Genomic DNA, 15,010 nt, shown 5'->3' on the forward strand with positions numbered 1-15,010 from the left:
TTCATGCATCATTTGCTATAAAGGTTCTGATAGCTCAGCAAATGTTCGAAAACGAAGGGATGCTCCTTTGCGGCAAAAGGCCCAGTGCATAATTTTACGTTTACTGGGGGATAATGTGGCCTTGGATAACCAAGTCCCAGATTTATTGCTTCAGGATAGAGTGTCTGAGGGTTTACCCAGCCTCAACCCCCCCCTTTTTAAATACTGGCATTTAATCCTGACAAGCAGGCACAGGCATATCTTTGGTTGCGACCACTGCCAGCCAGTCTTCTGGATCCTAAACTGACTCATCAGTCAGAAAGATTAATAACTGCTCTGCTGGATGATTTCACTTGTTGTCATGGCACATATCCATTAATGGAAAACAAATACTCTCTGGAAAATGAAACACAGATCATGGTGTCGTGGCTAGCCAAGTCCTTTTGGCCAGATACATAAATTAAAACATATATTGTGTCCCTTCGACTCAAGAGCTTCAGATTGCTTGCTGCATGGCAGTCTTTAATGATTCCCCCCACCCCTTTTCATAGATATGTTTTCTCCCTTTTAATGGGGGCTGCTCCCCTACATCTGGAGCTGCAGCATGCATTTATTTTTCCTGATAAAGAGTTGGTGGGAAGATGTTTTCCAGCGAGTTCCTTTCCAGTGGCAATGTCTTTTAGCGTGCGCAGGAAGGTTGAGGGTGTGAAGAAAGAAGTGCAGGCGAGCAGCGCAGGCAAGCTTTACATTGCAGCAGCCTGACATGTTTAAAAAATAAAGAACATCCCTGAGGAGCTTTGGTATGCCAAAAGTGTTAGTTAAATTAGTATTGAGCGCTCGTACATGGCAAGCCTTCAGAAGTGGGAGAATGTGGGGCTCTGAAGGCAGCTTCCCTCTCGAAGGCCCCTCTCCGCTGAGGAGCTCGAGCAGCGCACACACCATCTGGTGTAACCATGGGAAAGGGGGATAGGCCTCCTTCCCTTCCACCCCCACTCTTCTCTGTTAAAGATGCCAAAGTTCCCTTTCTACAACGGGACCAAGTTTCTGCTGTTTAGATGGGGAGAGCAGCACCTCCATCCCAGGGCTCTTGATGGGCTTCTTGTGGGTTTCTTGGGGCTGGGAGAGCGAAGAGCATGGCGCAAGCGGAGCGTCAGTGCTGCAGGGGTCAGATTTAAGTAGCGTGACTCTCGTTAGCTATGGCCATGGGCCCAACACTCTGCACTCTGACGTGTGCTTGGCTGGAAAGTGTGTTCTGTGGTTTGGGTAGCTTGCCAGGATAACTCAGCAGGGAGTACCTATGGAGCAGGCCTGAGGAGGGGAGGAAAGAAGGGGAAGAAAAGCATACGAGGAGCAAGTTACTACCAGGCTCTTAGAGGGTCACCAGCTATGTTGAGAACCTTATTTTAATTGCTGTATTCATCGGGTTCTTTGTCCAGGAAGGAGCTCTTTCAGTCAGGAGGGAGCATGAAAATGTTCTTTAAGGAATTTCTGCATGAGGAGGAAAAGATAGAGTGATTTAAAAAAATCCCAACCTTTTCCTTTGCTGTTGTTGCTGATGGAGATCTATCTCTGCCTTCCCAGTGCTAGGGCAGCAGTAGGTGGCTTAGACCCTTTCCACGTGCTTAAATCATTCCTAATAAGTGGCCATTTGTCACCACTACCAAGGGTTCACACACAGTATCACCAAGGTTGGAAGAGACCTCAAAGATCATCGAGTCCAACCTGTCACCACAGACCTCATGACTAGAGTATCTTCACTGAGAGAGTTGTTAGCCATTGGAATGGGCTACCTAGGGAGGTGGTGGAGTCACCATCCCTGGAGGTGTTCAAGAGGGGATTGGATGTGGCACTTGGTGCCATGGTTTAGTCATGAGGTCTGTGGTGACGGGTTGGACTGGATGATCTTTGAGGTCTTTTCCAACCTTGGTGATTCTGTGATCCACCTGGGAAAGTGTGGCTGCATTTGGTGTTAGAATGGATTGATTGATTTATTTTAAACCTTGTTTAACAAAATAGTTTTGCATTTCTGGGGGGGGTTTTGCCCAGGACTTTCTGAATTAAAAAAAACAACCCTTGGAATGGAGTTCAACACTTACTGCTTCCCATTCTCTCCAGGAACATCTGACTAGAAATAGGCATAACACCAAAACTCAGCTTCAAGCCAATGTGTCTGTAGCATCCACGTTTTGTTGTACCTATATGTGGATGGTATATGGAGGGGTTTAGCATTTATTCTAGGTCTACCTTGAACAGAAGCAGTGCTTGGGGATTCTTTTTTCTCCCCCCTCCCTTTTTTTTTTTTTTTAAATCAATCTCATGCATGTATAATAAATTCCACCTCCTTTCAAACCCACTCATGCACTTGGATTTCTAATGAATAAGCCTGCATATTTATTCATGAAGATTAAAGAACTGTACAGATAGAGGCAGCTGGCTGAACTATTTTTCTCCCCCCCCCCCACTTTAAATCTGCTGACCTGTGATCAGGAGTAAAGAGGATACCACCCTCCCTGAGTCACTCAGGCTGTTTGCAGACTGGGAACAGACAAAATGGCTCAGCTAGTCATTGCTTTGGTACAGAACATGGCTTCATCGAGTGGGATGCAGAGGGGGGAGAAAGTAGGGCTAAAAAAACCATAATAGATCACTAATAGATCACAGAATCACCAAGGTTGGAAGAGACCTCAAAGATCATCAAGCCCAACCTGTCACTACAGACCTCATGACTAAACCATGGCACCAAGTGCCACATCCAATCCCCTCTTGGACACCTCCAGGGATGGTGACTCCACCACATCCCTGGGCAGCACATTCCAATGGCCAATTACTCTTTCTGGGAAGAACTTTCTCCTCACCTCCAGCCTAAACCTCCTCTGGTGCAGCTTGAGACTGTGTCCTCTTGTTCTGGTGCTGGTTGCCTGGAAGAAGAGACCACCATCTGCCTGTCTACAACCTCCCTTCAGGTAGCTGTAGACAGCAATAAGGTCTCCCCTGAGCCTCCTCTTCTCCAGGCTAAACAACCCCAGCTCCCCCAGCATCTCTTCATAGGGCTTGCGCTCAAGACCTCTCCCCAGCCTCGTTGCCCTTCTCTGGACATGTTCAAGAGTCTCAATGTCCTTCTTAAACTGAGAGGCATAGAACTGGACACAGTACTCAAGGTGTGGCCTAACCAGCGCTGAGTACAGGGGCACAATGACTTCTCTGCTCCTGCTGGCCACACTATTTCTAATGCAGGACAGGATACCATTGGCCTTCTTGGCCACCTGGGCACACTGCTGGCTCATGTTCAGCTGGCTGTCAATCAGCACACCCAGGTCCCTTTCTGTTTGGCAGCTCTCCAGCCACTCCAACCCCAGCCTGTAGGTTTGCATGGGGTTCTTGTGGCCAAATTGCATTCCCCAGCACTTGGATTTGTTGAATGCCATCATGATCTCCTATTTGTCTTTAAAAAACCCAGGGAAAGCACAGACCAACTTGTTTCCCAGGCGTGCCCTCAGCACTGGCTTATTGCAGAGCCCGTAAACACCTGGGCCCAGGTTCACATCCCCTGCTATGGCTGTGCCGCGCTCAGATGTGACATTTGTCTCTGTTCTCCGCAGGCCCTGCTGCTGCTGGGTGGCATTGCTCTCTCCTGCCTGGCTCTGGACCTGCTCTTTCTCTTGTTCTACTCCTTCTGGCTGTGCTGCCGCCATCGGAAGAGCGAAGAACACCTCAATGCGGACTGCTGCTGCACGGCGTGGTGCGTCATCATCGCCACCCTGGTCTGCAGGTATGCTTGCTCCTGAAAGGCCTCTTCCTTTCACTTGGGGTGGAGTACCCTGCCTGTGTGTTTTCACGCTTGGTATGCTGCATCTGCGAGGTGGGTTGAAATTACCCATCCTCCCCCAAAATAAAATTGCCAGACAAGCTCAGATGGAAGCAAATGGAGCTGTATTTACAAGCACAAGCAGCGTACAGAATTATCCATGTTGGAAAAGACCTTCAAAATCATCAAGTCCAGCCTATCACCCAACACCATCCTAACTGAACCAACTAAACCAGTGCCTCATCCAGTCTCTTTTGAAACATTTCCAGGGACAGTGACTCCACCACCTCCCTGGGCAGCACATTCCAGTGGCCAATCTCTCTCTCTGGGAAGAATTTCTTCCTAACATCCAGCCCAAACCTCTCCTGGTGCAGCTTGAAACTGTGTCCTCTTGTTCTGTCACAGGTTGCCTGGGAGAAGAGACCAATCCCCACCTGGCTACAACCTCCCTTCAGGTAGTTGCAGAGAGCAATAAGGTCTCCCCTGAGTCTCCTCTTCTCCAAGCTAAACAGCCCCAGCTCACTCAGCCACTCCTCATAGGGCTTTTGCTCCAGACCCCTCACTAGCTTTGTTGCACAATCTAGAAGAATGAAATGCAATGAATATGTACAAAATATGCAATATTTACACATATGCACAATTTATAAGCAACACAGGAACTCCCTGGACAAAACCAGGAGGCTACTAATAGCTTCCCCCTCCCTGCTCCCTTCCCCCACCCTATACAAGGTCAAAGAAAGAGGGAGAATGGCAGAGAGTAGCTTGTTAGTAGTTGGCCACAAGAAGAATGCAGCCAAGGTCAGCAAGAGCCAAGCAAATGCACCAGCTGCTAGAGAGAGGAAGCTGAAAAGAGAAAGAGTTAGTTTACACAACTAACTTTATGTTAGTTCACAGTATCACAAAATCAACCAGGTTGGAAAAGACCTCAGAGATCATCAAGTCCAACCTAACACCTCCTGACAGCTAAACCATGGCTCCAAGTGCCACATCCAGTCCTTTTTCGAACACCTCCAGGGACAGTGACTCCACCACCTCCCTGGGCAGCGCATTCCAATGGCCAATTACTCTTTCTGTGTAGAACTTTCTCCTCACCTCAAGCCTAAACTTCCCCTGGTGCAGCTTGAGACTGTGTCCTCTCCTTCTGGCACTGCTTGCCTGGGAGAAGAGACCAACCCCCACCTATCTACAACCTCCTTTCAGGAAGCTGTAGAGAGCAATAAGGTCTCCCCTGACCCTCCTCTTCTCCAGGCTAGGCTAATGGGGTTATTTAGCCCTTGTCATTATTCTCCCTTTTACAGCCAATGGTATTTACATGCTATCACTTTTCTCCTCAATATGTAGAAAATTTTAGGCATCAGCCTAAAATTGCCACAGTCTGTACTCAGTGCTGCCAGCAGTCCCTCTTTCCACTTGCTATATGTATATTTTAAATACCTGTAATGTGTTTTCTTCCTTTCTACCACTTGCTGAGCTGCCTAATGGTTTGAGCAATGCGAAAAGGAATAGCTAATGGTCTGCTCTTTCATACTTTGCCACTGGTAAATCAAGGACACTGTGCTTATCCCTTCAACAGGCTAGATACAGCTGAAATATTTATCAGGTCTAGGTGGAGATTTCTTAGAATTTGGTGCCTGAAGACATGGGCTATGTGGAAGAGCAGATTAAGAAGAAAGAGGCACAGGTGGCTCTTTTGGGTTTGGGAGTGTTGGTATTTAACTGGAGTAAAGGTTCAGATTTTGCAGCCTGTGTAATGCATTGCTGCATTTCATTATCTGTACTACTATGCCATCTCCAAGGCTTCCTAGTAATGGTGCTTGTGTCAGCAGCATCTCATGTTATGACAGAGCAATAGAAGCTTCTGGAGGTGAGGTGAAAAGGGCTCCTGAATAATGAGGAAGAATAAGTAATTAGTAGAGAAAATATGCAGAAGTCAAAGGAAAGGGTTTGTATTAATCACCACAAATGAGGATTCCATTTCCTAGAAAGTTAATGATGCATCTGAAAGCAGAGACATGTTTGCAGATTTCTGAAAGGAGCCACAGACTTGGTTTGTTTTGGCTTGGGCAGAGTGAATACTCTTAGCTCTATGGACACATGCCCTGAGATTGAGCACTGCGTTTCTTACCAGTTCCAACTATCCTCTACTCTTCCCCAAGGCTCCAGTTGGTCTTATTTGCCTCTCTGCAGGGCTGGCAGGTCTGGGAGCAGTTCCCTGTTCTGAAAGAAAGGTATCCAGAGGATTCTAATTTGCAGTGTCTCGTGGCTCACTTCTTTTATTAACCTGTTGATAGGTGGTGGATCTGGTGTGTGATCCTTTTGGAGGCTGAAAATGTTCCTTGAAGGCCAGCCTTAAATTCAAGGGCTTGACAGTGCTGTTTGTGTATTTGCTCCTCTGCAGGCACATGCTTAAGAGAATAGAAAACCCCTGAAGTAGTGGAGCAAGCACTACAGAGCAGGCATTGTGGTGAGTTTAGCAGCAGGAGATGGATTTGCCTGTAGAGGCAGGGGCTCAGTGTCGAGGGGGAGATCTGGTGCGCTAGCATATTGCCACCTTCACAGGGAGCTCTTCTGTGCTTTGCTGATTGCAAATAGACGCCTGGAATGGAAAGGCAAACCAGAGAACAACCTGGAAAGAAGAAATCTCAGCCTCATTCACCTTTCTTTTTCAGTGATCTCAGGAGTTTTAGTTGCGTCCATTCCAGTCCATTGAAAGTGCCGTGGTCCTAACCCCTTCTTACAGAAGCTCCAGCTGATGCTATTTATAGTTGTGCTGCTGCTACAGGCTTTTGTTAGCTGCTGTTATGCAGCATATGTGTCCAAAACAGCTGCTGCAGAGCGTGGTAGTTGTTTGTTTTCAGTTGTAGAAAGGGTGAGAAGGAGAGAGATCCTGCACGTCTCCCAGAGCATGTGAGACAATTTAAGTTGGAAGGTTTGCACATCAATTCTGCTAAAATTCATGTGGCTCCCAGTCAAAACTAGCAAGCTGGAAAACTACTTAGGCTCCCTCAGAATTGGAACCATTGGAACCATTGTTTCTTATCCTTGGTGTACCATTTGTTTTTGTGACTATCAAATGCAGGACTATCCTTAAAACTAAGATTCTACCTGAATCTACAGTAGCACTGGGTGAATATTTAGCTTGACTTTTTCAATTAAGCTTTCGGTTTCCACTCCAAAATCAGTGTGCTTGAGCAATAGCAGGTTGGTACCAGCTATGATGAATGAAGATGCTTTTCAAGTGCTGGTGCTCTCCTGCAAAGCTGAGGTTAGTTTTCTGTCCCTCTGACAGCAACTGGACCCAACAGTGTGCTCAGAGTGGTGCCTCTTGGTGCTCCGTTCTCAGCATCTGGCTGGGAATGCAGATATGGCTTCTTCTAATCTGTGCCAGCAGGAATCCCAGTTAGATACCCACAGACAGAAATTAGTCCACTGGATATATCTTACCTTAGCTGTGTCTTCCATGTAATATAAAAGTGCTGTTAAGTTCCCAAGTGCTGGGGAGTAAGGCTGTTCCCAGTGGCTGACAGCAGGCTGACCAGTAGGCAGCTTGTAGCATCATACTCAAGGAGACAGAAGGTGCTGGATGCTGATGCAACAGCAGCTGATCTTGCCCAACCAAGTACTGTGAAGTGGACTGGTGTCTTCCTAGCTGAGAACTGGTTAACTCTGGTTAAGTCCAGCTATGCCTACTACATGCATGTGTAGGTTGCAGTTAATCCCAGAAGGCTGTTTGTACTGTGAATCCTGCTGACTGCTGTGGGTCACTGTTTCCTAATGACTCAGTATTTCCTGCTGAGCAGAAGGAAGAATGCTGAGCCAGCAGGAAGGCTTAACTGGTTAACTGGAGCTCTCCAACAAACTCTCTCTTTAAGGAGCCTTCCCAGTTGCTCTAGTCACAAAGATGCAGGACATATTTGCCTAGATTGTTCCTTGAATAGTTGGTTTCCAGTCCTTACCAATTTTGATTGGCTTCTGTGTATAGCGAGCTGTCTTGTAAATCATCTCATCCACCAGTTGGGTGACTTTAACTCTCCCAGAAGGGAGCTCAGCTCCCAGGGTGGGTAGGAAGCTTTGTGGAGAGGATAGCTGAAATAAGTGGGTACAAATAGATGGTGAAAACTTGCTTTCTTAAGTGCCAGTAATAGCACTTTCCCTCGGTGCGAAAGTGCAAGGTGGTAATTAGACAGACAAATTAACATTCCTCCTGAGAACATGAAGTCTAAAAAGGGCTCTCCTTATGAAGTTACTGTAATTAAAGATGACTTGGTGTAGTTAGATTATTCATTTCTAAGGATGTGATATGAATGGCTAGTGTTCATCTTTTCAGACTGCTGACTGGGTACCCAGAGGGGTTTGCTCTGTGCGTGTGTGTGTGTATTAGAATGGGAAGATCTCTCCACCAGAAGGTATTCATGTGTTCCCTCTATCAAGTGAACTCTGCTGTTTGTGTATATCTTCATATATACCTCCTATAATCCTTTTTTTGTTTGTTGTGGGGTTTTTTGTTGTTTTTTTTTTGCAGGTCACCTTGCAAGCTGATTCAGAATTAGGCTTGCTTTTTCTTTTCTAGTTCTTTATCAAGGGATGTTCTTTATCAAGCCTGTGTGACTCTTACATAGAAATAAACAGGGGAAGGCTATTCTTAAGTCCTGAGGAAGACTCAAGAAATTCAAAAGGGGCATGACATCCTGCTCTTCTGTCTCATCTCATAGAACTTTTCAAAGAGCTGGCAGAGCATGCTGTGCCTCGGGTGTGTTTCTGTGGGTGTGCACTGATGGCGATGGTGTCAAGCTCAGGGCAGTTATTTTCTTGCTTTAACATGAGAGGGTTTCCCAAAACTTAACCTAATGGCTTAGTAGCTAAGTGGCTTTTAAAATGCAGTATTGGATGGCAGGAGCAAGTTTTCAAATTCCTTGTATGAGCTTGATAGGTTTTTATTAAGGAAACATGAGTAAGAAGGGAAGGCAGGGGAGAAGTGGGGGCAGCGAGAGCAACCGGAGACTGACATGGGTGGGTTTGGAAGGAGGAATTGAGGAAGGGACAGTGTGGATCAGGGGTGTGTGTGTGTGTGCTAGGGAGGGTGTTTATGTGACAGGAGCAAGAATAGCAGAAGGGGAGATGACTTTGCCATAGAAGTGCCAACAATGCGTTGGAGTATCTTCCAGAGGGTGCTGGGGTGGAAACAAGCTGTGCCATTCAGGAATGCTGTTCTTGTGTCCACGCTGCGTGGCAGAAATGCAGGTTTCCCCAGTGGAGGATGATTCTTATCATTCTGTACCAGGAAATGGATCTGCTATATCTTTAGGCTTCTACAGCCTCACAGGGTTTGCACAAGAAACTGTGTGATTTGTCCTGACCTCAAGGACTTACACTGCTGGGTTAAGATGAGTTCATCTATTTTTACCTTAAAAGAATTGCTGAAAGAGAGCCCCTCTGTTTGCCTGTAATCAAATAATGTAGTTAAAAACTAGTGCAAATCCTTAAATCTGCTTTAAACAATAGCAACTTAAACCAGTGTGTATAGGCAGGGATTTGAAACAACTGCTGGATTTAGATGAAGCCAAATGTAGATGGAAAATTAAACAGCAACAGTTCTCTCCCTTCCTCCACTGCCTTCCCCCATCAGCTCTATCCCCTTCTCAGTCATGGCATGGGCCCAGGCAGCTGCCCCCAGCCTGGACTTCAGGGATGGTTTCTCTCCCTCTCTAGCATGGTGGAAAGGGGAACTGCCACCAAACTGTACAGCTTGCTCCTAGGAGAAGAAATGGCTGCACAAGTGGCCTTGCTGGCACAGGGTGTGAATGCAGAGCTGGCATTTGCTGGGCAGTGATGGAACAGTTAGTGCTTTATGTGTGGTTCCAGTGAATGTGTGATAAGCATGTCTAGAGGAATTCATTAGTTGAATTACATGGCTTTTATCCCAACTCCTGTTGCTCTAGTGTTTCTTTCAGGGGTGGTGGCTGTGCCTAGAGGGTTAAGGGCAGTCCAAGCTGTGGTTCCAGCCTGTGGATGGCTGCTGGGATAACTGTCTGGGGTAACAAGCTTCAAGTCATTTGCCTGTAGTTGCTAGCACTTCATACCTGGTACCTTTGAGTAAACTGGCTGATGTACCTAGCTGTGCTGCATCTTTAAGGGTGACAAGGTGACTGCTGCTAATTCAGAGTGCTGTTTCTGAGTCTTTTCCATCAAAACCCTGCTACTGTGCTGAGAATACTGAGAGCCAAGCAGCAGGTTTTGGGCACTTACCAAGCCTTTGCTGAAAGAACAAGCATTCTAGTAGCTGTAACAAGCTGAATAGAAAGTGCTCACCAATTAAAGGGGTCAGATCTGCATACTCCATGTCAGGAATGTTCTGGAATTTATTTGGTGACTACAGTAGAAAAAAAAAAAGCTGAAGCTTTTTGCTGCTCAGGAGAGTGGAAGAGTCTCTCTGAACTTGCTCTGATAAGACAAGGAGCAATTCAAGCCACAGGTTTGTGATTGCAGTGATGGGATGCTGAGTTACCTTATCCTGGAGCTGCAGTCTCTAGTTCAGGAGAAGGGGGAGGGGTGTGTGTGTCTCTCTATCCCTTCCACCTCCCTGCATCCTAGGCATGTGTTATCAAGCTCTGATAATAGCTGCAACCAGGGAAGAAGGCAAAGGGCTTTTCTCCCTTTAATTATCAGCATCATTTGCATTAGAAAAATGTCTGAAGAGTGGTGTTCATGAAGAGACTGAGCACTAAATGTTAGGAGTTACATACCTATTGCCTCTATTTTTGCTCATGATCAAGTCTGTCTGCTGTCCTTGGAAGACCAGCTGAGGCTTTTATGGGCCAAGTGCTCTATAATTTATGGACATGTAATTGTTGGAAAAAGCTTGAGTCTGACACAGATTGTCATAGTGGCTCTACTTTTAGTGCATCTTTCCTTCCATTTCCTGTATGTGTGAAGAGAAAGCAGACATTAAGCCAGGTGAACTGTACTGTTCTGCTCACTTTCTGATGTGGCTGAGCCCAGGCAAGGAGGGGAGGGATTGATGCTGTCCTGCTGCAGGGAGGGGAGTGAGAGCAGGAACCAGTAGCTGGGACTGCAGATGGATGTATGTGCCAGAGCAAACCAGTGCAAGGGATGGTTATCTAGACAAAGCCCACTCTGGCCTGCCTGCTTAGTTCACTTCTCAGCCAGTGATGGTGGTGAAGAATGCCTAATGACCTTTACTGACCCTTCATATTAAACAAAGGCGCATGCTTGTTCTGAAAGCTGTTTGGCTTGTTTCCTTCTTCTCTTGTTCTTCCTTCAAACCATCCCTGTAAGGGCAGGGCTTTAGCTCAAGCACAAAGTTGCTGTGAAGAAACTGAATTGTTTCATCCAGAATAACTGTAGTTTTACACCAAAACCACCACCTACCTTCCTTTCTGCTACCACAAATGTGCAGTGTCTTGAGAACCTTGCCAGAAAAGATCCTAGGTGCTCTGAAGCTGGAGGTGCCATGAGAATAGGAAATGTCTATCTTGGTAATGTTTGTCAGCCCTGAGTTTAGTTGTGTGACCTCTTCACCAATTCTCCCCTCTTCTGTTATTAGGTAAAATGGGTTTGGGAAGAGTTCCTGCAGTGTTGTCTTAGAAGAAGTATTGCTGACTCACATGAGATAATCTCCTGGTGGCAACTCCTTTACAGGATCTTCCTCCTTTAAGCGAGGCTTAAGCTAATATGGTTTACTTTAGAACTGGGGCAGACTGATATGTGTGGACAGTTATGGCAAATCAGCTGATAGGTGGTAATTTCCTAAGCAGCTGGAGTTGAATTGTGTCTGCAAGCTTGAAATTCATTTGCTTTAAAAATAAATAAGTCTTTTGTTCTGGTGAGTTATTAAATCTTCCTTCCCAGTTCTCTAAATCAGTGTGACGCAAATATCTCTGACGGGAAGATAAAGCAAGATAGATGATGTTCATAGGTAATTCACAGTGCAGTGAGGAGGGTATGGAACAGGTATCCAGAGGAGCCACCACAGACAAATAATGAATGCAGGCCCTTTGTGTCCTGCTTTTGAAAAATGTAGCAAAACAGTCTGTATTTCATGTCCAGGCAAGGCACATGTCACCTCTTGCAGCACTCACTGGAGAGCCACTTGGCTGCCTGGATTGCTGCTTGCCCATGGCTAAATCTGAACTCTTAGCAGCTCTCTTATGCATTTTCATTATTGGACCATAAACAAAACATACATATTGAGAAGGGATGGTGTTCTGCTCTCCATCAGATGGATGCTATGCAGAGAGTCAGTGGCTGTGTGAAAAGTAGGGGGCAAATGTTAGCAGGTGAATTTCTTTCAGTGGTTGTTGAGGAGCATGACTATTCCAGCTACATAAAGGATGGAGAGAGACTGTTTACAGAGGCCTGCAGTGACAGGACAAGGGGCAGTGGCTTCAAACTAGAGAAGAGTAGATTGAGATTGGATATCAGGAACCAGTTCTTTAGTATGAGAGTGGTGAAAGGCTGGAACAGGTTGCTCAGGGAGGTGGTTGTGGCCCCATCCCTAGACATATTCAAGGTGAAGCTCAATGGCTGGGCAACCTGATCTAGTTGGAGATGTCCCTGCTGACTGTGGGGAGGTCAGACTATATGACCTTTGGAGGTCTCTTCTGGCCCAGACCATTCCATGATCCTACCCTTTGGGAGGCACGTGGCTTCCCTTTCGGTGGAAAGTGCTGACATGAGTACCAAGGGTGCTGTAGGAGTTAGCCATGCATTCTACAGCTTCCCTTTTAGCTTTAACTCTACCCTTTCTTGCTTGCTTCCTCTGCAGTGCTGGAATTGCTGTTGGCTTCTACGGGAATGGCGAGACCAGTGACGGCATCCACCGGCTGACCTACTCGCTGCGCCATGCCAACCGCACCGTGGCTGGGGTCCAAGACCGGGTAAGCGCCACTGGGTGGACAGTGTGGGAATGAGCAGACGTGCTCAGCACCTCTTCTTCTGAGTCTCCCTCTGCCTGTGTGGTGGGTTGAAATTACCCCCTAACATAAAGCTGCCAGACTGGCTCAGTTGAAAGCAAATGAAGCTGTATTTTCCAGCACAGCTACGATCTGGGAATAGGGAATGCAATGAATGTGTACAAAATAGACAATAGTTACCTCTATGTACCATTTATAAACAGCCCAAGACCCCCCCTGGACAGAACCAGGGGGCTACCAACAGCTTCCCACTCTTCCCCCACCTTCTTCCCTATACATGGGACAAGGGAAAGAGAAGAGCAGAGCTTGTTAGTACTTAACCACAACAAAGAACACAGCCAAGGTCAGCAAGCTAGCAGAATCATAGAATCAAGCAGGTTGGAAAAGACCTCAGAGATCATCAAGTCCAACCTATTACCTAATACCTAACACCTCCTGACAACTAAACCATGGCTTCAAGTGCCACATCCAATCCTTTTTTGAACCCTCCAGGGTTCTGCCCTCCCTGAGCAGAACATTCCAATGGCCAATTACTCTTTCTGTGAAGAACTTTCTCCTAAGCACCAGTTAGTATCTGTCAGAGCAAAGGAAGTGAAAAAGAGAAAGAAGTAGTTTACCAAACTAAGTTCATGTTGGTTTTCAGACCAGGGGGATTCTTTAGACCTTATCATTATTTGCCTTTTTACATCCAATGGTAATTTCTTTACGTTCTACCACTTTTTGCTCAAGATCTGTGGAAAATTTTCTAGAGCACAGCCTAAAACTACCACAGCCTGTATCTCTTTCTGGTTTTTGTTAGTCTCTGGGCTTAGTGATGTGCTAAAATTTCCATTAGCAGAGTGGTGCTTTCTTCAGCTTTTCTAAAAATACCAAGCACAGCTTGTTAAATGAAGTCTTCTCTTTGCTAGAGTTAAAAACAGCTTCTGATCAGCTCTCTTCCACACCCAGAAGAGGAGGCAGGCCAAAGCAGACAAGTCTTTCACTAAAATGTGTCATTTTAGTACAATCACTTCTTCCTGTGCTACCTCTGACTTCATGATATCTTAGAGCAACTCTGGTGGATACAAAATGTGGTGAGTGGGTGTCAAAAGCCCAGCTGAGATGCCATCACTGGACAGCTTGCTAGCAGTCTATTTTATACATGCTTATAAGTTGCTTTTGAAGGGTGAGCAGTCTGAGCCCCTTAAGACAGAGGTCTGGTAATCTAGAAGCTATCCATGACTTGCTAGTAAGAATGAATTCTGTTTTGCTTTCTCACTTCAAGATCCACCTGGATGCATTCCTGTGTGACCTGGTACAGGTGATCATGCTCTGGCAGGAGGGTTGGACTGGATGATCTCTTGAAGTTCCTTCCAGCCCCCAACATTCTGTGATTTTTGTGATTCCTTGACCTTCTATTCTTCAATTCTTTTTCTCTTTTTGGTTTTCCCCTTTTTCTTTCTCATACCATAGGTACTAGATACTTCAGTGGCTCTGAACCAGACAGTGGAACCCAACTTGCTTGTCCTGGAGGAGATGTTCACGAAGCAGACAGACTACCTGCGTGTTATCCAGAAATTACAAGGTCTTCTGGATGAGCTGGTCAGGCAAGCAACTGAGATCCCCTTTTGGAAGAATGAAGAGCTGTCTCTGGAAGAACTGGCAATCCAGATTGACCTCTATGACTGGTACAGGTGTGTAGCATGCTGTAGTGCGGTGCTTGTAGCAGCTGTTTGGGCCCACTGCAACAATGACGTGTGTGTATTCTGAATGGCTGGGCCAAAGGCTCTATATATTGCTGCAGGTGCTCTTGGCCCATCCAGCTGATTTGTTTCCTACAGCAAAATTGCATTCAGCCTAAATCAAAATGCTTGATGACAACATTTTTCTTAACTGTATTTATTACCAGCTGAATATAAACTTCTTCTCAGGCTGCAGCCTGTGTTCTAGCACTGGGGGAAAACCAGCCACAGAAATGGCTATTGTTGTGTCCTAATAAGTGCACTGTAATTGTGTGACTCATTAATTAAAGGAAAAAGCTGCACTAGCTCTGTTGATACCACACCCTAACATTTCTTTTTATTCAGCTTTTAACAGAAGATTGCATCAGCTGTATTCCATAAAAGCAAACATCTGTCCTGACATGTGGAATAAACTGAAGCATTTTCTAACAAATGTCTAGGAAGCTCAGGATGATGCAGTGTTGCTTCTTCACCTGGTGATGTCCAGTTGCATGGAACTTTACACTAGAACAAGACTAGCAGTCTCCTTTCTCAGCAGCTGTGTATGTTGGGTGTTATGCTTTCAACTGCCT

At 46.0% G+C, this 15,010-nt stretch overlaps 1 protein-coding gene across 4 annotated transcripts in view; it reads left to right on the forward strand.

Annotated features, from left to right (window-relative positions):
* Positions 1-15,010, forward strand: part of TTYH3 (tweety family member 3) — a 174,720-nt gene that overhangs the window by 40,994 nt on the left and 118,716 nt on the right. For all 4 annotated transcript variants that reach the window (XR_008463189.1, XM_054180338.1, XM_054180339.1 and 1 more), the window contains exons 2-4: positions 3,579-3,748; positions 12,570-12,681; positions 14,170-14,390. Coding sequence is in view for 3 of the 4 variants with exons in the window: in XM_054180338.1 (XP_054036313.1) it covers positions 3,579-3,748; positions 12,570-12,681; positions 14,170-14,390 (503 nt within the window). In the remaining variant the exon portion in view is untranslated. The remainder of the gene's footprint in view (positions 1-3,578; positions 3,749-12,569; positions 12,682-14,169; positions 14,391-15,010) is intronic.

This window comes from Dryobates pubescens, chromosome 4 (genome assembly GCF_014839835.1).
Source record: "Dryobates pubescens isolate bDryPub1 chromosome 4, bDryPub1.pri, whole genome shotgun sequence".
Lineage (NCBI taxonomy): Eukaryota > Metazoa > Chordata > Aves > Piciformes > Picidae > Dryobates > Dryobates pubescens.